The 22,187-nt window shown below is 34.4% G+C and overlaps 1 protein-coding gene across 1 annotated transcript in view; it reads right to left on the reverse strand.

The window, feature by feature from the left end:
- Positions 1–9,021: 9,021 nt before the first annotated feature.
- LOC134855085 (uncharacterized) overlaps positions 9,022–22,187 on the reverse strand; it is a 65,266-nt gene continuing 52,100 nt past the window's right edge. Inside the window, exon 2 of the mRNA XM_063871464.1 lies at positions 9,022–9,125. Coding sequence (XP_063727534.1) covers positions 9,022–9,125 — 104 coding nt within the window. The remainder of the gene's footprint in view (positions 9,126–22,187) is intronic.

Genomic DNA, 22,187 nt, shown 5'->3' on the forward strand with positions numbered 1-22,187 from the left:
ACTGGTCTCATTTTTTCAGACTAAATTAGATGAGATTTAGAAGCTGACCTCCATGTTTAATTCTACTTGAAACGTTCTGTGCTATACTTGAACAACAACCAGTTACTCTTGTTTTCACTTGCTAGAGCAATTGACTTTTGATCCGGAATAAGACTTACTGTTTTTTTTTTAACAAGCCTGGTGATCGAGTCTTGGCTGGACCTTGTTTTATTTTTTTGCCATGTATCTATGTATGCATGTATAGAAAACTTGCTTTTTTTCATAAAACTTCAACACGTTCCAGGTCACTTACAACTTGGCCGAGAGGTACAGAAATAGCCTTCACACTGGAAGTTGTTTTTCTTCGACGTGTTAACTTGATTTTTTGGACTGTCGGTGGTCTACTTATTTTTTTCCAGCTTCCTTCCGAAAGCAAGGATGTGTTTCCAAGCCTTAAAAGTGTTTTGAATCAGCAATTCTCTTAAACGTAAATGAATGTCGTTCTGTAGTTTCTTAGTTTTGATTAATTATGTTACAATTTTTTTTTTCAAAATTGGGTTCGGCTAATGCTCTATCGATTTATTTAACGCATTTCGTTGTTTGAAAGGAAAAAATAGATTTTATTGCTTCTTCAGTCTGGCGTCTACCCATGTGACTCGGTAAATGATTTTGAATGATTACTCAATCGCCTTAAAAAGAAGATCATAAGACACAACGTTGTTGCATTTTTGAAACTTTGTAAAATAGTTCCTTCGAATTAGATGCTGCTGTCTCATTTTTTATGTCTACCATTTAAGACGGATCTAATTATGTTGTATGGCAATTGTTGTTGCCTTGCTCCGCTTTGCCTTTGTTTTTTTTATTTTCCAATTTACTATTCACTATGTGACAACAAAATAAATATTTAGTTAATTCCAGTTAATTACTCGTCCTGGACACCATCTACATTTTGTGAAACAGCATGCCAAGAGCTCGATTATGCCATATTGTTTTACTGGTGCTCGTTCTGGCCGGATTCAACCTTTTTAATTTTATGAGCGCAAAAAAATCATTTTTGCTTCATGTGCCACATTTGAGAGAAATTATTTTTTCCAAATTCAGCTACTCGAATCTAAATAGCAATGAACGACCTTGTACTATTTGCTCTGAGCCCCTGGGAATGGGAAAAAATCAACCGAATTTGGTTGAGATGTTTCCGGTTCCGCGATTGGACAGTGTTCATCTACCGCGAAGAACGACAAAGAACGAATATGACACACTTATTCGACTGTTGAACTTGAGTTTGTCGGTTTTTGAGGAAAACGGCATCGATTACACGATTAGCGCTGGTGGACTTGTAGGAGCTTACGTCATGCACGATTTGTTACCATGGGACGAAGATTTGGATATTATGGTTCACAACAACAGTAAGGGTAAACTCATTGAGCTATTCACAGACGACCGACATTATGGAATCCAAGGATATTACGCACCCCAAATTCCTGGAAAAATACTGAAACTCTTTTTTAACTCTTCAAATAGCGCCGGAAAGTGTCGTTGGAAGTGGCCATTTATAGACGTTGAATTTTATGTTGAAGAAAATGACCAAATTAAGCTGACAGAAAGATGGGATCGTAATGTTTCCTGGCCTCGGGACTCCTATTATCCTACTCACCGCCGACCCTTTGGACCACTCTGGATCAATGTACCGAGTGATCCCATAAAGTATTTAAGAGCACATTATCCAAAACCTTTTACATGCCATGGTCACTTTTGGGACCACAAAAATGAATTGGGACAGCGAGTTCTGACAGCAGACTGTGAGTTGTTGAAGACACACTACCCATTTGTAGAGAGATCTCCGTTTGCGAATATAACAAAAGAAACTCTAGTATTAAACGGAACTGCTTATTACAGCGTCTATATTGATGAACCGTTCACCAAAATTCAATTAAAATATGGTTGGTGGTGATTATATGTTTTCCAGAAATTTTCGTTTACTTAGAAGATATCAAGAGAAGATATTCATAAAACAGCAAAACATTGGCTCTTATTCGCCCTCATCTCCGCTTTTTCGAATTTTCAAATTTTATTGCTGTTTTACGTGTTATTGTGGCCAAACGCTTAATGTTACGATATAGTGTACGCAGAACAAGTCTGTTCATAATCGTCGTTACTTTGTTCATTAAGCCAAATTTCATTGCCTTATGACAATTTTTAAATGTTTTCAAAACAGAATTTTAAAGGTTTTGGGGAGTGGAAAAGAGTCTAAATGTTTTGGCTTCCAGGATTGAGGTTTGCATGCGTGTTTCGACAGACACCATTTAGTGTTTGGACTTCGTGTACAACAGTAGAGATTTCTCGATTGTAAATTTTGGGTTGAAAGGTAATTTGCGAAGATCAAGCTCTAAGGGAGTCACAAAAATCAAACTCTACGCATAATTTTTATTCGTATTTTAAGAATCTTTGTTGTTTTGTCCTTTTGAACTTTTCAAATTCTACGAAGGCTTAACAATGCAATAAGATTCAATCAGACCCAAATTTTTGGCGCTAACGACTAACAAATACCCGATGGATTTTAAAAAAAAAAGTACAATTTTTTAACCTATAATCTGTGGCTTATTGTTTTGATGATATATTAATATTTCGAAATAGAGGATACTCGAAAATTTATATGTAAAAGGGGAGCTATAGATCAAATTGATGAGAATTGTAATAGAAATTTGTTGTTTTGTTGATTTCTTTGACGAACTTAGGGTCCATTTGCTGTGATTTTATTTATTTTTATTCTGGCTGGTTCGTTCAAAAAGGGATGAGCCCGATACAAACAAAAAGCATTGTTAGTTTTGTCATGCAATCATCGTACAATTAATTTACAATGGCCGCAAACCAAATGCTTGATTGTATGTGTACTTTCATCATCAAAAAGAATTCAACCCAAAATAAAACCTTATTGTGGCGCTTCCGGACATGATACGGATATCTTTGAAAATACCACAAAACACTTCTCGATATTATGAAAAAAAAAATCTGAAATAATCTCAGTTTAGACAATTGAAGGAAAAGTGGACCAAGTTGACCTACTCTGTCCAAAGCAAAATGGAGGGATGATGTTAGCTTGTTTCGCATTTGGAACTTTCAGTCAATCAGAATCGAGTATTGTATATGCAGCAATTATCAATCTTAATGCGAAATAAACGCTGGGATCGTGGAAAATCTTAACTTGATCTATCTGGGAGAGGGAGGGTTGTGTTAAGTTGTTCCCAAAAAATGATGAGTCCATCACTTTTATTTATAATTTTTTAAAAACTTTGTTTGACAGTGCACGCTGCAAATTATGTTTCAAAAATTTTCCGACAGAGACGCTAGTCGATCAAGGAGGTTAATCTTTCAAGATCTTGCATGATTCTTGCAAATTAGGGTTATCTTGCAATAATCTTGCATGATTCTTGCAAGATCTTGAAAAATAACCTCTCTTGATTGACCATGGGAGACAAAAAAAACTCCATAGAATTGTGCTTACTACTCAGCCAAAAACAAACGTATACATGCCAAACTTTAAAAATAAATTTTATCATGAGTAAATTATTGCAATATAAAACCTGCAAAAATGAGAAAAATGATATGTTGAAAAAAATCAATGATCAGGGAAAAGCTAGCAAGTAATACTACAAGTAGTACAAGATCAATTTTTTTTGGATTTTTCTCGTTTTCAGGGGTTAGAAGGGACCAACATGGTGGAACCATTTTCCTGCGGCCCAACTGCAAAGTGAAACAGAAAACTACAAATTGTCACTTTGACTGAAATCGTTAAAAACCTCAAGCAGCGAACATTTTAAAGTAGCGACATTTTAAGACATTCGTATTAAAATACTAGACTGTCTCAAGCTAGAGTGATTTATTCTAGCAATCAGTCCATAGTAAGTACTCTCAATTCTTCGAAAGTGATCGATGCGACAAAAACTTCAGATTTGTAAATTGAATAAGTACTTTCCCTAACCGTTAAAATTCCCAATCAAAAATTCATTGTTAAGAAGTGAGGTTGACCTACAACAATAAAATCTTATCTAAGACAGAGTGAAACAGTTTGGAAACTAAGACTTGTTTAAAAAATGGAGTCGGGTAATAAAAAGTAATTCTACTAACACGGGTTGACCTCCATCACCGAAATTGCTTATAATACAATTCCATACAACAAAAATCGTTATCATACAATTCCATACATCAAGTGTATGGAGAAAATGCTTGCCATACACTTTTCATACATGTTCGAAAAAACAAAGAAAAAAATAAAACCATTTCTGCGGCTTTTTGAGAACAGTTGAACAGACTGGTGACAAAAAAAAAACTGATTTAATTTAAAAAAACAACACTTACCATACAAATTCCACATATAGAAATTGTATGAGTGGCATTTATTTCATGGCGACACAAAATTTTTACAAAGTTGTTTTGAAAATTTGCCCCAAAAAATTTTTTTGTTTTTTTTTTTCAAACGCAAACCGAATTTTATACGCAAGCAAACATTTTTCGAAAAAAAAAATTTTTCATGCAAAATTTTATTTTTTTTGTGTGCATAACGTAGTCTGGATACAATAATATTGGCTTTTCTTTTCTGACTTAATTTTTTTTTTCAAAAACGCTGAAAATTTCTATTTCTTTTTTATGGCGTGTTTATGTCCTTGCCAAAAATTAAAAAGTTTGTTACTTTTGTTATACCATTTGTGAAAGACAGCTCGAAGACAGTTCAGGTCGTTTTCTAAGCATTGTAAATGAAAGACCGTTCCAACCTTTGGTGCTTTGAGTAACGAAGGTTTTTGTCACTTGTGTTCGGTTGCAAACAAACCCAAAATTTTTCAGAAAATAAAATTAGAAACAAAAAAAAACTTTTGATTTATGGAAAAAACACCTATCATACAATTTCCATTTATGGGAAATTGTTTATTATAGAGATTTCATACAGTTTTCTGTATGTATGGAATTGTATGGAATTGTATGATAAAAAAATTTCCCATTTATGAGAATTGTATGATAAGCGTTTTTGGTAAACCGGGGAATAATTGTGGTAAAATTATAAACTAAGAGTAGTTTAAAAGAAGGTTCTGGATAAGCTGTTAAATGCCAGCTAAACTAAGGCTAATTTAAAACTCGTTGTTTAAAGTTGAACTGACAAAGAGCACTTTGGCAGGTAAACGCAAGTTTCACTTCAAAGTTATAATATACATTTCACGTTCCCCTTAAGATGATACAGAAATAAAAAGTATAATAACTACCTTCTTCGTCCAAGGAAGTCGAACCTAGGTCGGTAGTGTGTTAGCATTTTAGGATATTCGTACCTCCAGATCTAGTATAGTAAAAGGGAAAAGTTATCGAGGATAAGCACTGTATGTTTTGGAGTTAGATTACCGTTAGAGCACTAATTTCTAACCAATATGAAATTTTAAATATATAAAGATTAAGACTAAGATTGGTATGAAGATTTAGATTGCAAAAACTGACTAAAAATTTGTATACCCGATGGGCGTGTCACAGTTTGTTTTTCGGTTCTTCTCCGGATTTCTTTAGATTGAGTCCCCGGTAGTTGCCTGGATAGTAGACCATAGTCTCAGCACGTCTAGGGCCATGGTTCGTCCCAGCAAATCCACTGCCTCGAATATCCAATTTCATATTTCTTGTATAATCGTCTCTTTGGAGCTGCCTGTCGCGAACTTTGGATTGGTCCTGGATGGCACAATGGTTTCGGTTTTTTGCCCCTAACGGAACACGCAATCATTTTTCGCAGACCTTCTTCTTCAGCGATTCCCTTGAGATATTCATCGCCGCGTTTTTTTTTTCGATATCAATCTTCTCAAACTTCGCTTGGATATTTTTCATTTCTGGAATGTTTTGAGTTCTTGAACTCCTCCATTCGTGGTTTTTAATCGCATCGAAATTTTCGAGTTTGATCTTCTTGCGTGGACTCGTTCTCTACAGAACGTAGGTTTTCTTCGCTTTTGAATTGATTTGCCGCTCTCAAGCGTAATTCGCTTCTTAAGCTCTCTATAGTAAGATTTTTCCTACCTTAAACGTTTCCAAATTCAACGGACTGGCCCGACGGCTCCTGGAGTTTTCACTTTTTGGATCGGGGAAGGTTATTGACTGGGATCCAGAGCTAGTCCGCACGTATTTGGTCGCATTAGTGAAATCCTCAAAAATTGAAGAGACTTCTTCCAAATGTACGTCTCCAATGATGTCCAGGTATCCAAGTCACATCGTGTTTAGCGGAAATTATTTCTCTCATTAATTTCTCTCATTTATCTATAAACAACAGTTCTTTGTTCCAGTTTAGGTAGTTTGAAAAAAGATGTTTTACTAGATTGTGCCAAACTGTATTTGGTAATCTACCGAAGTAAGATTTGAAAGTCGAGCGATTAAGTGAATGTTCAGCTATCATTCTCTATCTGATTGTGATTTTAGTTGGGGCTAATTCAAGAGATGGTTTTGATTTTTCCTGGGTCATCGTAATTTACTTATTCTAATTGTTTATGGTTATAATAGGTCTGTTGCTTCGTGACAACCCACTGGGCCGACTATTACAATATTAAGTTTTATTACTAGCAAATTTCACGTACTTCCTTTGAATTAATAATCGACCCTTGATCCATTCTAAGTGGTCTAGATATTTCAAAGTTATACAGCTTCTAGCAAATTATTGACCAATTTTGACGAAGTACACGATACTAGTTGAGCTGAAGGGTGTTTTGAAAACCTAAGTACGCATACCAAAAAAGTTTTCCCAGGCTTCCTGCTTGGTTAAGCTTTATAGGTTTTTATCTGCGTTGACGCATTTTTGCAATTTTAACGGTGAACTTGAATTACTCTGAAGAATTTTGGCCACAAAACGTACAACCTTGCTCTATTTTTCATGGTAACTTATCCTGAGTGTGCCTCATGGAGGCGTTGTAGTCCTTCTGTCCTCAAGAATACCGGTATAATTAGTTTTTCTTCGAAACCCATAGTGGCGTGTAAGTTGCTAAGGTGGGATTTGTAATGTTAACCTAAATGTAAAATGCCATCTCTTCTTCATTCATCAATTGCTACAATCCTCTATAAGACTACGTCCTGGTACGTTGAAAGGACCATACTTTATGGTAATGAAGATTTCTGACCAGAAAAAAGGGACAAATTAAATTTACATAACTATTCTTTGAGCTCGTTCTGAAATAGAACCTTTGGTCGTTTTCAAGACTTTTTTAGTACTAGTTACTGCAGATTGGAGATTGACTTACAGGGATGAGATTTCGAATCAAAGAGGCAGGCTCACACAAAGAGGCAGGCTCATATCGATTTGCTCGGATATTTTCTTCAGAATGGCAACAGTTACTGAGAAGTTTTGCATTTTTGCAAGACGGGAAACACTCTTCCCTGTGCTAGTGAGATTTGGCACGCTTGAAGCGAGCTTATAAGATTCGCAAGAGTTCTGCTGCATTCTTATTTTGATTCCCACGTTCGCTTTCTTGCGTTATTAGTTTATTAACAAAATGACATATCAAACTGCAGTTTTTTTTATTCATATGATTCTAGTTGCTGAAAAAAAAATTACTGATTTCAGAGCGAGAATATCTAGACATCAATTTCTCAAATTCAAATTTGATGCATTAACAAATTTTGGTATAATTGTCCTCTCTTGGGGGCCCTATTAACGCTTTTGTGAGATTTGAAAACTGTTGGCCTTAAAAGTAGTTTTTGAAGTGATCGAGTGCCCAAACTATTACCAGTGTTTCAAATTTGTTTGTACTACTCTTTTGTCTCCCAATTTGAGAATCTACTGGCGAATGCAACCGTCTTCCAGTTTCCTAATGGTCCTAGTCCTACTCAAGGGAAGCACCCGTGAATAAATGTGAGGCATCGTTTTAATTTTATTTTAAAAATGGTGATTTGTAACTCTATTGCAATGCTCTTTCTTGATAATTTAGAACGCTATTTGGTGTAATATGACCAATTAAACCGTTTAGTTTCCCCCATTAGTTCCCAAAAAGATGTAGATAAAAAAAGCTAAGCTCGGTATATTTCGGTTAAAACTGTTTAATTGATCCCATTAAAGATCTTATATCCATTATAAACTTGGATTCTTTTCAAAATGTCTGTCAAAAGCTTGCAAAGGTTCAAGGCGATCGAGCTGGCGAAGCGCTGCTTCTGAGCACGCTTCGGCTCCCACACAGAAGAAGAAGAAGAAGAAGAAGAAGAAGAAAAGCAGCAGTTAAGAAATCATCGAGATAACAATGTGTGTTTGGGTAGTTTATCAATCAATTGATGCATAATTCGCTGAAAGTCGTAAACTAGTTTGGCATTGTTTCTAGGCCGTAAAATCATCCGGTTTTAAATCTGTGAGGAGCTGTATAGTGCCTCCAACTATGTTGAAGTTAGATTGATTGCCGACTTTCTTCGTTATTGATAAACGTTTTTATGCTTATTAAAAGTGCACGCAACACAAACATTTGGTTCCTCATGTCCGCTAGTTGTCAATGCTATAAACTCAAATAAGTTAGGCAATTGATACCTGTCCAAAAAGTTTTTCTTGTGTAAGTTTTTTCTTACGGCCAGTTTGATTGATCTATCTTTTTGCCTATCGGACAATTGTAGATTAAATGTAGATCCCAGTTCAAAGATGAGCCAGACTCAGTTCGAACATGACCAAGACAACCTCATCATCTGAAGACGAGAACCGCCTGTAGATCCCCTCTAAATTGTCCACGAAATCTAGCAAGACTATACACAGAAAAGTTAACAATACATCCCTAATCTAACGGCACCTTTGTCGGAGGACCTTTGAAAGAAGAAGAATGCAAAGAAAGCAAAAGCGCAATCTCGATATGAGGAAACAACACAGAATCAAAAAAACTTGGCAAACAGGGAGCAAATAACGAGCAGGCATTACAGCCATACCATCACAGTTGACAGAGTGATTAAAAAACAAGAAAAAATCAAGTTCAGAGAGGAAAGTGTTAACTATAAATGAATCACTACAGACCCAGAAGGAGCCCACCGCAGCGACATCGTTGGAACCCAAACAGAACGGAGATTCTACAGCTTGATAACCACCAGAATGGAAGAAGAAACTTCAGACCTGCACGATAACAGATCGTAATTTGAAACAGGAAGTATCGTGTAGTCTTCAATTTCGGGATCTAAAACAAAAACAGAATCAAAATGAAAAGATAGCAACCAGAAAACGCCACCGCCGCAAAACCGAAAATCGAGGAGAAAAATAATGGGAACTCTAGAAACGACAACTGGTGCCATAATATTGAAAAACAAAAAGTTTTTTAGCAAATAGATAATTTTTATGGCCGTCCTGAAGTATTTGCTCACAACATTTTTTGATTCTTTGAAGTAGATCTAATGGGATGCGTTTTTGGTTCACTTGGATCGGTTTTAATGGTTCTTTGAATTACCTATTTACACAAAAAATTGATATATTCGTTCTAGAGATAAGGTTTTTTTGTTACATATATACGGTTTGAACTCCTTTTTTTGTGTTGTGCCGGGGGTTGTGACTGTAAGAATTCCGACAGGAATTTGATTTTGTTGAGCCGTTTCACGGAATGTTTTTTTGTACTCGTCCGTAGAGTCGATTTTGTGGATTGAGCCTGCTGTTGTGAAACTTTTATTTCCAAGGTGGCAAAATTCGTTTCCTAACAATTTTTTTCTGCACCTTCCATTAAATACATTTTCTGAGTTCTAGCTTTCCAGCCATTTGAGTGGACTCTCACCACTAATTTTTCGACTTTTTTCATGGTATCTCCAAGTTCTTGAAAGGCCTTCTTCGTTAAATTGTCTTCGCCAGCGATTTTTCAAAATCGAATTTACAATGAGTTCTTGGATTAAATCTTTCGTACCAGACTACTTTTGAGTTTCAGATGTGAATGGGTAAAAATTTTTGATTGACCCATTCAGTGTTTTCTTCAGCTCGTTTCCGTCGTCTGAAAAAACTGGTTTAATTTTCTCTCTATTTGATTGTTGATAAAGTTTAGTTTATTGTCAGTTTTTACCGATGAAACTAGGAAACCCTCCATGCTTACTTAAAACTAGGGCTTTTCATTAAGGGTGCTCCGATGTAATTGTTGTTACGGGGTGTTGGAAATTTGATTAATGAGAGTTGTCTGGTTTCTAGCTGAATTTCTACAGTGTCTGTCAAAATGTCCTTTTCGGTCACTGTTACTGCAATTACTCTATCTGGCGGAGCATGAGGTAAAGTGACCTTACTTGAATTGTTAAACCTAATTTCGATATTTTTCATTCCCTACAATGTTCGATGTTAGCTTGCGTTTTACTTGAACTTATTTTTGTACAATTTATAGGGTGTGGTATTTATTGCTGTGAATCTTTGTGGCTTTTACAAGGACTAGAGCCTAGTTTAGCACAACTTTTGGACTCAGATACTAATCCACAAAAGATCTTAGATCTCGACATTTCTCAAATTTTTGATGAAAATATCCTGTTATAATTCAATTACAACTCAGTTTACAACCAGTTTACAATGTTTCGCCTCTTCTGGTAAACTTTCAAGTATTTTTGCCATGATCTTCTATTTGCAGTCAATAAATTTATAAGTTTTGTACGCTAGGTTCATAATTACTGTCAAGAGGTTTTCATGGTCTCCTAAAACTCTGCAAAATTGATATCTAATTTGCCTGGATTTTTTGAGGGCAAATAATTTCTGATATTTTTTACTAGAGCCAAGTACAGTTTGGATTTTAGCTTTTTGCCCAAGACTCCTTTTTGTAAGCTGTTGTGTTTTGCGTGTTCTTCTGTTCATCTATGTATTTCCTCATTTACGCCAAAACTGCCCGTTTTTTTTTCTTCTCTCGCCACGAGATGGGTTTGATCCTTGGTCGTATCCGAAATTTTTGGAATGGGATAAGTTAGTTTGAGTCTGAGCTGTGGATTTATTACATCTTTCATGTCAACTGAACCTCTTGCGAAAATTGTTAGTTGGAGTTTTTAGCATCATTTTTTCCCAATCTTGGTGATCTTCGTTCGATGATTTGTTCCAAGAAAATTGAGTCCTGGTAGATTCTAATTGTATGACTGCTTCCTTTTAACAGTGAGATTGACCTAGATAGTTTAAACTGATCCAAGACAAGAAAAAAATTTGGATTTGAGAAAAAAAGGATTCCTACAACAAGGAGTTTTAGTAGATTTTTTTGAAAAAGACTAGTTTAAAAGAATTTTCTGGTTCCCAGCCCAAAATCAAAACGTTTTTCATTTGCTAAACTTTTTTGATGTTAACAAAATTTCAAGCAAGCGCGTACAAATAAGACTAGACCTAGTTCCTAGTTGATGGAGAGCAAACCTAAGACCATCAAAGTTAAAAACTGAAAAATATGAGAATCGTGAAAATCTCATAGAAAATATGTAAACTCAAATGATTGAATTCTTTGATGACCGTTAGAACATGAAGAAACTTTGCTATCGGACTGATACATACAGGGAGGTTGTCATATCAGAGACAGACTTCAGCTGCATGACCTGCAGTGATTGACGATTGACGCAGAGCGCCTACCGCAAGAACACGCTGGAAGACACTTTTTGTTGCATTCTGTAACATCGTTACGAGGCCAAACTGTGCACTGGATAGGCGCACAATTTTGTGCCTGAATATTCCTGGATTCCAGAGACAGGTATTTAAACATGTTCCAAAAAGTAAGTGGATTCCACTTACAAGAATTACGTGGATTCCGCGTACATATAACTGTAACGTAAAATTTGTCGGCACCTTTAATTTTTTGCGGATTCCGCCCCAAGCAAATACAGCTAGTTGTTCTGGATTTCGCAGCTGTAGGGGAATTCCTCAAAGTGTAAGTGGAATCCGCAAATGTAAGTGGAATCCGCATAATTGGTGAGCGGAATCCGCAAACTGTGAAGGAATTCAGATATTTGTTTATTACTGAACTTAGATATGCACTTGCGGAATTTTAAAGCAAGGATTTAACCATTGTCAGCGGAAACCACGAAAAAATCTTAAAACATTGGTTATCTAAATCGATGGATGTCACACCATTTTATTTGCGAGCAGTTTTTGGGATCATAGTTTTAGAAACACAAAACCGATTAAAATCAATGGGTTAAATCGGTAATTGTGTTGATATTTCGCCGAATTAGGTCAGTATTTGGGATTCAGTAATTGAGATTCAGTATTTGGGATTTTGTATTTGAGATTCAGTATTTGGGAGCGTGAATTCAAATCATTTTGTTCACAGGGAGTAAATGATCTGTTTAACTGATTCGAAGAAATTAGCATTAGATAAAAATTACCAAAACTGAATTACAGCAGAATTAAATTTTAAGTTCAAAAACACGAATATATAGTCCCAAAAATGTTGCCTTATCAAAATATGTTCTGGTTTCGCAATTTGAAAATATTTCAAAATGGCTAAACTAAAACTTTTTTATTTTAATTGAATGGCTTGAAATGAACTGATGAATAAGTTTACAGGAACTGTGATTGATGACAAGAATTAATATCGAAATTAACCTTTGTAGGAAGTGAGATTGAAGCTGGGTATGTTTGACAGGAATTGAGATGAGATCGAAGTTGAGTGTTGTCAGGAATTGAGATCGAACTCTTGGTATTCCAACTGGTAGCTGATCAACGTAGTAATTAAAAGATATAGTTTTAAACGCTACTACACATACATATAATTAAACGGAACCCGCAAAAAAAAAATGCGGAATCCACTTACAATTTGCGGATTCCACTTACAGTTTGCGGATTTCGCTTACAGTTTCTGGTTCCGCAACAGCTCAATTCAACTATACACATGTCTAATTAATTGTTTCTGGATTCCACAAACTGTTCTGGATTCTGCAGATACGGTTGCGGATTCCGCGAATTCGCCTATTTTTCGAGCGATTTTGAACGGTACAGTGTTTTAGGGTTTTGTTTGTGGAATCCAAAACAGCAAAAAAGATCAAAGAAATGAAGCACTGTTGCGGATTCCGCGACAAACCTGAGTTGGGCCTGTTGAGGAATCCGCTTACAATGCACAGAATGCACAGTTTGGCCTCGTAATGATTTTGTGGCATCTCTTAACTTATTCCCTTCTATGGAACCTATCATTGACAAAGTAACCTATAACGAAATATTTCAATTGCTAAGCTTGAGGTTTTGAACCTAGTATGTTTTACCGATTTATAACAAATTTTGGTACAATTGTCGTCTCTTAAGTGCCCCACTAACGCTTTTTGATCTGTGAGGTTTGAAAATTCTTGGTCTATTAGAGAGTTTTTGAAGTGATCGATTGCCCCATTTGGCCTATATTGAATTTAACTAACTCTTATCGAACTGCTCAGAAGTTAGACAAGACATGTTATTAATCTAAAATTAGAATAGTGAATAAATCATATCAGACAAAGATTACCTGAAATTCTAATTTGCCGGCGGGTCTGAATCTCTTTTAAGAGTGTTCGAAAAAAATATATTCTTTGAGAATCGATTTTTTTTGCGCAGAAAACACAGAACATAGGTAAAATTACTTTAAAAAAATCGACTCAATGTAAGGCTGAAATGTAACACTAGGTAAATGATGGAAAATTGACTATATAAACTGTCAAATTTACTACCCGGGATGACCGAAACTTCTTATCATACAATTTCCATATATGAGAAACTTCTTGTCATACAATTCCATACGTAGAGAAAATTGTATGAAATCTCTATGATAAACATTTTTCCATATATGAAAATTGTATGATAGATGTTTTTCCAAAAACCAAGAAGCTTGATTTATTCTTTCTAAATTTATTTTCTGAAAAAAATTTCGGTTGTGTTTGCAACCGAACACAAGTGACAAAGACCTTGGTTACTCAAAGCACCAAAGGTTGGATGGTCTTTGCATTTATAATGCATAGAAAAGGACCCAACTTCTGCTGTCTTTCACAAATAATATAACAAAAATAACAAACTTTTAATTTTTGGCAAAATTTTTCAATGGTGGTTCAAATTATCAGACATTGATCAAGGCATATATAAACACCCCATACAAAAGAAATAGGAATTTTCAGGGTTTTTGAAAAAAAAATTCAAGTCAAAAGAAAATAAAAGCCAATATTATCGTATCCAGGACTACGTTATGCACACAAAAAAATTAAATTTTGCATCCAAAATTTTTTTCGAAAAATGTTTGTTTGCGTACGAAAATCGATTTGCGGTTGAAAAAAATTTAAAAAATTTTGGGCCAAATTTTCAAAATTACTTTGTCGCCATCAAAAAATTGCCAGTCTTACAATTTCCATATATGGGAATTGTATGATAAGCATTTTTTTTCAAAAAACGAAAACCTCGGTTTTTTATTACCAGACTGTTTTATTAGAATCAAACAGCCACAGAAATAAGTTTACATCTTTTTTCAACCATTTTTAGAAATTGTATGAAAATTGTATGACAAGCATTTTTCCACAAACTTGATGTATGGAATTGTATGATAAGCATTTTCGGTGTATGGAGGTCAGCCCGGGTAATTAACACCAATTGTAAGCTTATTCGAGTGATTTTTGGTTTTAACCAAATCATGAAAAAATGTATATCAGATTTTGAAAAAAATGTGATAGTATAGAAAAAAGATCGGACTAGTTTCGTTTTTCTTACATGGCGCTCAACAACTCTATGGGGCCGAAAATGAACAATGAGAAACGAAATCACATTACCTTACGGTTCTGCTTCCTCCAAAGTTTACATTGCTACATAGACGTAATTTTTTTTTTCACTATTTTGCATATCCGTCTGCCTGAGTATCAAGTTATTTTAAGTTCTCAAAGCCTGTATATTTTTCTTATCAAAATAAGAGTTAAAACTTTTGCCTGAATAGCTTTTTGACCTAGATTCTGTGGCGAAGCTTAGATATCATGACTACAGTTCGACACCCACGACGAATAAAAACTCAAAAACTACTACGTTTGGTATTTTGAAACCTCAACTGGAACAACACCGAGATTATTTATCGTGAACTTTTGCGAAATCGCATAATCGAAGAGGCTGTCATGGATGAATATGTGACTAATCCGAAAGCAGATTAGATCAACTGCCTAAATGACGAACCAACTCTAGTCATAAGTTGTACAAAAATTATTTTTATCAAACGAAAGTATAAAATGCATAGATCAAAATTCATAATGTTTTGAGACTTCATTAAAGTTTAGTGACTCACGGTTGTTTTTCCCGCACTTTTTGTTCAAAAAATTTTAATTAACAAAAAAATCAGTAATGCCAGAGTAAGATGGGAAGATAGTAGTTTGCTTGATCAGTTTTTACTATTTACAAAATTAGAATTCAATCATTTTGCAGCTAATTTTCAAAAATAAAACAAGTTGCGTTGTTTTAAAAAAAAATTAATTCAACATTGAGACGTTTGCGAATACAAAACTTTTGTTTCGAGAGGAGGGTTTTGTTTCATTGGTCTAGACTGGTCCAAGGAAATTATCTTTGAGTGTTTCATTTGTATTATGTCTCCTTGAGCATCAAGTTGTTTTGAAATTAAAATTTAAGAGCCTCTGCAGTTTTTTTGCTAAAAAAATGATCAAACAAACAACGAAATTGAAAATTTTTGACTCGAAACACTGTTCCCTTTTGCGTCTGCAGTAAAACTTAGATGTCATGACTACAGACTGACAAATATGACAAACAGAAACTATAAAGCCACTGTGTTTTTTTAATCTTAAGTTTTTTGTAGTTTGGTGGTTTATTTAAATTATCTTTTTGTTTTTGTCTTCATTCAGCAGTGCTCTGTCCATATCTGCAGCAATAATTACACCATTTTGAAATGGCGGTTTACCACTGAAACTTGAGTTCCATTTCGTTGATGTCTAAGATTTCGGTTATTTTTTCTGCTAATTCATTGTCAGACTCTTGAATATTGTTAATATGCGATTTTGTTGTTTACGCATTGTAGCTTTAAATTACTGTTGTTGTAGTTTCATCGTGATTTCAGCTTGTTTCAATTTGTCTACTAGTTTTCGAAAAACTATATCGGGTTCTCGGATTGATGATGGATGTGTTGCTCTCCTTTTTATTGCAATTTTTCGTAATTGTGGTGTTAGAAACATCTTTGGATTTCTGTCATTTTCGTGTTTTTGTAACATGTGGATTGAGGGAATAACATTTTTGTACCAAATTTTTGATTTCTTCTGCGGGTTGTTCTAATGTTTTGTTTGAAAAACTACGAATTTTGTTGCTTTAAATTCATCGATGCTGTGTATTTCGTTCAGAGTCGAACATTTTTGAAACTTTCGTGTAAGTCTTTTCTAATCAGTTTTTATTTCTGTGGGTAATACTCAAAACCACTTTTGAGCTGCGCCATAGAGTGTGGCATGTATCAGTGCGTCTGTGAATCCAATTTTGGACGTAGAGGTGCATATGTTCTGGCCTATGTTTAAGATTAAGTTGACTGTTACAGCCTTTAAGTAGTCTTCTACTGAGTATTCAGGATCTGTTCCTGTAAATACCATGAGTAGTTTATTAGATGTTTTGAATGATCATTCCATATGGTATGAATTCGTTGTCATTTGGAGTGTTTATGTTGTGTTTGGATTTTGTTTAAAGTTTGTAAGTTGATTTTTTGTAAATTAATGTTGTTGTAAAGAGTAAGGTAATGGGATTTCGTTTCTCATTGATTTGAGTCGGTAACTTTGGCTTTTTGTATAGTTATACAATTGTATGTTACTATTAGGTGGTGCTATATGTTGTCGTTGAGGAGGTTGTTGTTGCACTTGTTCTTGGCTGTTGAGAGTTTATGCAAGGTTCGAAAATAACTGGTTGAAAAATATCATCTGGTTGATTTATAACAACCCAGTGATTTTTTCGCTGACTTTTATTATATTGCAATTGATTTTACTTGCTGAGTATTATTGCGTTTTTGCGATTGATTTTGTGCCGTAAAGAGTGATTTTGCTATTGGAATACTAAAACTATTATTAGCAAAAAAAATCATAATTTTGATTTGCAAAGTTATTTCCTATTGAGTGTCTTTGCTTGTTAGGAGGTCGTTTTTAGATCTTGATCATTATGTTTAATAATCCATATGTAAATATTTAGGAACAACCAATGGTTTGACTTTTGTGTGTAAAGTTGTTGGTGGAAAGAGAGTTTAGTTTTTTTAAGTGATGGATGAACAGGAGAGATACTTTGTTGTGTTGTTATAGGTAGTGTTTCAACTATTTCTTCGTGCACAAAGCGTGATGGAGTTTGGATGTTTTATTGTGTTAAATTTCTAGTACCAAAAAAGGTTTACTGTGCTTGATAAATGTTGAATTTTAATTATTGTTACTTGTCCTATCATTAAATATTGCGTTATATTTTAAGTGTGTGGTGTCAGTAGTGAGTGGAATTACTCTTGAATAATCTCTCTGTGTAAGGAAATAAATGCAATTGCGGTAATCAAAATATCGTTTGGGATGTTATAAAAAAACATGACACCATTCAGGGTCTCATACATAATTTGTTTCGTCTGGCAATTTTGTTTCGTCATTTGTTTGTGGTCTGAAATTTTTTTCTTGCTTGTGAAATTAGGTCTAAATTGTGCTGGAAAAAAGCGCTAATGAACCATGCCAGAAATCTTTCTAGATCAATTTTGACTCTTTTTGATACTTCACTACTGGTGAGTATTTCACGAATGGAGTCTAGGAATTGTAAAAAAAAAAGTGATTTTGCGTTTTATTATAGCGTGTCGACATATTTGTGTTGGTGATACACAAAATGCTTCATTTATTTCTAGTACTATTTCTAGAAAAAATACTATATATGATGGCAAAGACATCAATTGTGAAAACAGAGTTTGCTCTTTGTGAGTTTTGATTTTCAATTTTTTTGATATATCCTGTAAAACTTTTGAGAAACATAATTCTATATCATCTGTTTGTTTTCAGCGGTGTGGTGTTTGATTTGATATTTGTGGTGAAATTTTGATAGTAAATAAGCCATAATGTGAATTGATTTAGTGATTCTTGGTAGGTAGTGGTCAAGTATTCGTTTTTTAATGTTCACTTCAGGAAAATCTTGTTTATATGGAATATTTCATTTTTCATATCAATTTACGACTAGATTGTGGCAAAATTGTACTTGTCCTGTAGCGGGATCGCCTTGTGGATTAATAACACAAGGAAGGATAGAGTCCTTGCCAATTTATTATCCTGTTACGTCATTTTGCGTGATGAGTTACGGTTTTTGTGTAATTTTCAATAGGTTTTAATGTTTGAATTCAATTGTAGAGACTTATGATTTGCGAAGATATGATTTTTTTGTCTGCGTTTAACTTTTATATATGTTGATGTAGTGGATTCTGATTTCGGAAAATATCTTTATTTTCTACTGGTTTAATTTTTTTCGTGCATTAGAACTCGAAAATTTTGAAGTTCTTATATTGTTGCTGAGTCAGATTTCGAAACTGTGTTTTGTGTTCTGGAAAACTTTTGATTCATGATTTATTTTTGTTTTGTGATGATTGCCTTCTTTTTTTTTGTTTTTCTGATCTGATGTATCCTAACTTTTTTGCGGTGTAATTACAAGACCGTATTTGTTTTCTTTAATTAGACAACTATGGAGAAAGCTTGTTTAATTGGATCCTGGATTATCTCTTGACATAAAAGTTAGAGTGATGGGTTCAAAATTCAAGGGTTAGGTTTTATATGCCTTAAACTGTTAGTCCTTACAATTTTTGTGATCTTAACTTAATCTTGGGGGATAGATTGTCGAGCATAGACGGGTTGAAGAGATAGTATAATAATTCTTTATAATGATTTGATACTTTCTCGAGTGGTTAGGTTCTATAAAAAACTTAGTTTTCCTTGGGGTGTAATTTGTAATTTAGGGTTGGAGAATATTAACTCAATCCACAAGGGTCAGGTAAAATTAGAACACAAATAGATCGTTAAGTTTTAATTTAATTCGTGCTAATTTTAAGATTTGTTTCAGCTTAGTTCGACTAAGATTAGAAGCTCAAACGAAGGACGAGTAACACCGAAGTTCTTCAATGTTTGTCTTAATTAAAATGGTTAGCTATTTGAAAAGTTTCAGTAAGTCGTTGGTCGTTTGTTATGTTGGAGAGTGAATCGAAGTTTAAGCTCAATAGACATTTGTATTAAAAGGTTGGGAGAACAAAATTGTCCTAACTGATCCAAGGAATCCTTGATGATCAAGTGTTTTAAAATGATTCAAGATTAAAACTAATTTATAAAATGATGATCCAAGGATAGCTTTAATGATCTGATTTTTAAAAAATAATAAAAGTGTTTTAAAGCAAGGATAGGCCTTGACACGACTTAAATTAAAGTTAAGGGGTAAGAAAAGAATGAAATAAAAAAAAATTGCATAAAATTAAGATTTAAATGGTATCAGTTTTTTGAGTGGTTGTGTGCTATATTTTAGACGAAGAAACAAAGAAGCACGATGGGTGAGAGGATGAAGATTTGAGTCCTGGAGAAGCAAGAACCTTTTTATAATTTTGATAAAACTCACTCTTAATTAATTTTATAGTTAAATTTTGTAATTTTTGTTCAATTAGTTTTAATTATACAAAAGTTTTAAAAATACTGCAGATTTAAAATAAATTAAATTTTTAGTTTTAGATCTATCGCCTTGGTTTTATATATTAATAGTCATACATGATTGAAAGTCATATGTCTTGCAAATGATTGTTACTGCTCCAAGTATTTGATTTCATATTAGTGAATGAAAATGTACTGCATTGATGATTTTGTGGAGAAGTAGCCGTTGCAGTCTGCTTTTTCATTTCAAGACGAAAAAGCTCAGTGCGCTATTTTGGTTTTGACCTGGTGTAAGCTTGAGTACTCGTTGGTATTGATAAGTTTCATTAAGACGTGGAGGTAAATTTTCAATATTTCGCAACAATTTTGTGTTATGTGTTTTAATCTTAGATCTTATGTCTTTTTTGAATTTGCTAAATCTAAGTTTGTTGAGGTCTTCTTCGACACTCTTGGTCACACCAGATGAGTTTATGTCCGGAGTGGCTCACTCAGAGAGTAATTTCAGATAAACTACACTGTCTGTTTTTCACGCTATCTTATTTTCGGCCAGATTCGTGCAACTTCTTAGTCTAATACCGATCTTAATCTTACTCTTATATCTCTTAGTCTCATTAGATTTGGTGTATACTGGTATTTGCAAGCTAGATATCAGGAACTGTTCTGAAAGAGAACGACTATCTTCTAAGTTTCAATTATTTTGTTCTGTTGCTGAAACAATGATTAGTTTCAGCGTTACAAATAATTGTAAGTGTTAGTTATGGATCATGATTGGTTAGTAAGAAATTTTTCATAGAGATAGTTTTATCAAAAAAATAATTGGATATAAAGACTAGTTTTAAACTGGTTCCACTATGCCGCATTGATTCAATGAAACCATTCAAAAAAAAATAAATTGACTGTCAAATCATAACATATTTCGGTGAAAATCTTTGAAAAAGAACAAAAAATAATTGTTCCAAAACTTTATTAAAATTAGCTAAAAGAAACGTTGATTAATACACTTTCCAAACTCACAAACAAAACATTTACAGTTTTGTGGTTTATCTCTCGCTTCTCACATACAGTCCTAATTATCATGGTGTCGCAATAACGGAGATAAAAAAAGAGCTTAAATTACAAGACAGTTGCAATTCTTTCACTTTTGGTGCGTTATTCAGATGCAGTTCACCAGTTTCACAAAGCGTTGTTTTTTGAAGAAAAACCTGTCCCAGTGGATATTCCGGAAGAAGAAAACATACAATTCGAACTGAAAAAAGCGATGAATAACATTCACAAGACAATGATTTTCACTAAATCATAAATCATGATATTTTCTGAATAATGACTCAAGATAAAAATATATGATTTAGCCGTATTGAGTTATGACCGAGTTGGTTAACTCATAGAGTAATTTCGGATAGGGTACACCGTCTGCTCGTCACGCATCTTATTTTCGGCCGGATAGATTCGTGCAACTTCTTAGTCTAATACCGATCCTAATCTTACTCTTATACTATCTAGTCTCAGGTTGTTTAACTAGTCTCTGCTAGGCTCAATAGATCTAGGGTATACTGGTTTATTGCGGCTGCTGAAGTGCTCGGGAGAGTCCAACTAATTTCTAAGTTAAATTCAAATCTCTCTGGTGCTGAAATTACAAGTAACTTCAGCACTTACAAATAAGTGGGTTGTTAGTTAGATGGATCATGATTGGTTAATATTAAATACTTTACATTGGCAAAATATCTAAATTATCCAATCATAAAATGTAGTTTAGATCAGGTTCCACCCATCCGGGTTTTACAGAGTTTTTTAGAATGGTTCTTCTGCAATTCGAAGGATGGATGATGGACGTTGGTGTTTGGCGAACATCATATTTCTTCTGTTTTCTCTTTGTTAAAGAAGTTCCAGGAAGCTGGAGTTAGAGACATAAGACGTTGTGTCTTCTAGTGACAACGACTAAGTCTTTGCAACAAACTCAAATCTGATTTCAGAATGGTTTGCTATGTCAGGTTTTTTTTTTTTTTTCTGCGTGGAGAACTTCTTTTGGGTCTGATCTTAGTTTGGGAATGGCGTGTGGCGTGGAGATTGTGCGTGGAGGGGATGCCTGGTTACTCGGATCTGTACGTATACTTGAACATCGAGGTGGTCATTGGTCTAGTTCAATGAAGTCCTTTTCTGCGAAGTCAAGTCGTACTCTAAATCCTTTGAGTTGTGATTGTGAGTGGCATATCGATTGTGGTTGGTCATTCTCTCTCGAGTGTAGTGGGGTCGTTTTGTCTTTAGATGTTCGTCCTTGGTGTTGTATTCTGATCTATGTATTACATAATGTAATTTACATTTTATAAAACATTTATTAGTTTAATATTTTTTGAATTATGATTTTTGTTAGTTGTTTTCACAAAAGCTTTTTGTTTTAGTTCGGTTATTTTGAAGAGTTACTCACACTTGAGTAGCTCTTATTAAAAATAGAGGTGTGGTCACAAAGCGTGGATGTAGCACGGTGGGTTAGGCCGGCTATAGAGCATGCTCAGGACGTCCTTCCTGGTGGGTTAGGCCAGGAGTGGGAGTATGATTTCATGCGGTTTTTGTGAGGGGTCCTGTTATGTGACAACGTTTTATGTTGGGTTTGTTGTGGTTTTTCTTATGTTTTGTTGGTTGTGTCCTTTTTTCAAAAATCAAATTGTTCGTGGTATGGGTTTGTCTTTCGACTTTTTTTGTGTTTTATTATTTCT

Source organism: Symsagittifera roscoffensis, chromosome 10, assembly GCF_963678635.1.
Source record: "Symsagittifera roscoffensis chromosome 10, txSymRosc1.1, whole genome shotgun sequence".
Taxonomy (NCBI): Eukaryota; Metazoa; Xenacoelomorpha; order Acoela; family Convolutidae; genus Symsagittifera; species Symsagittifera roscoffensis.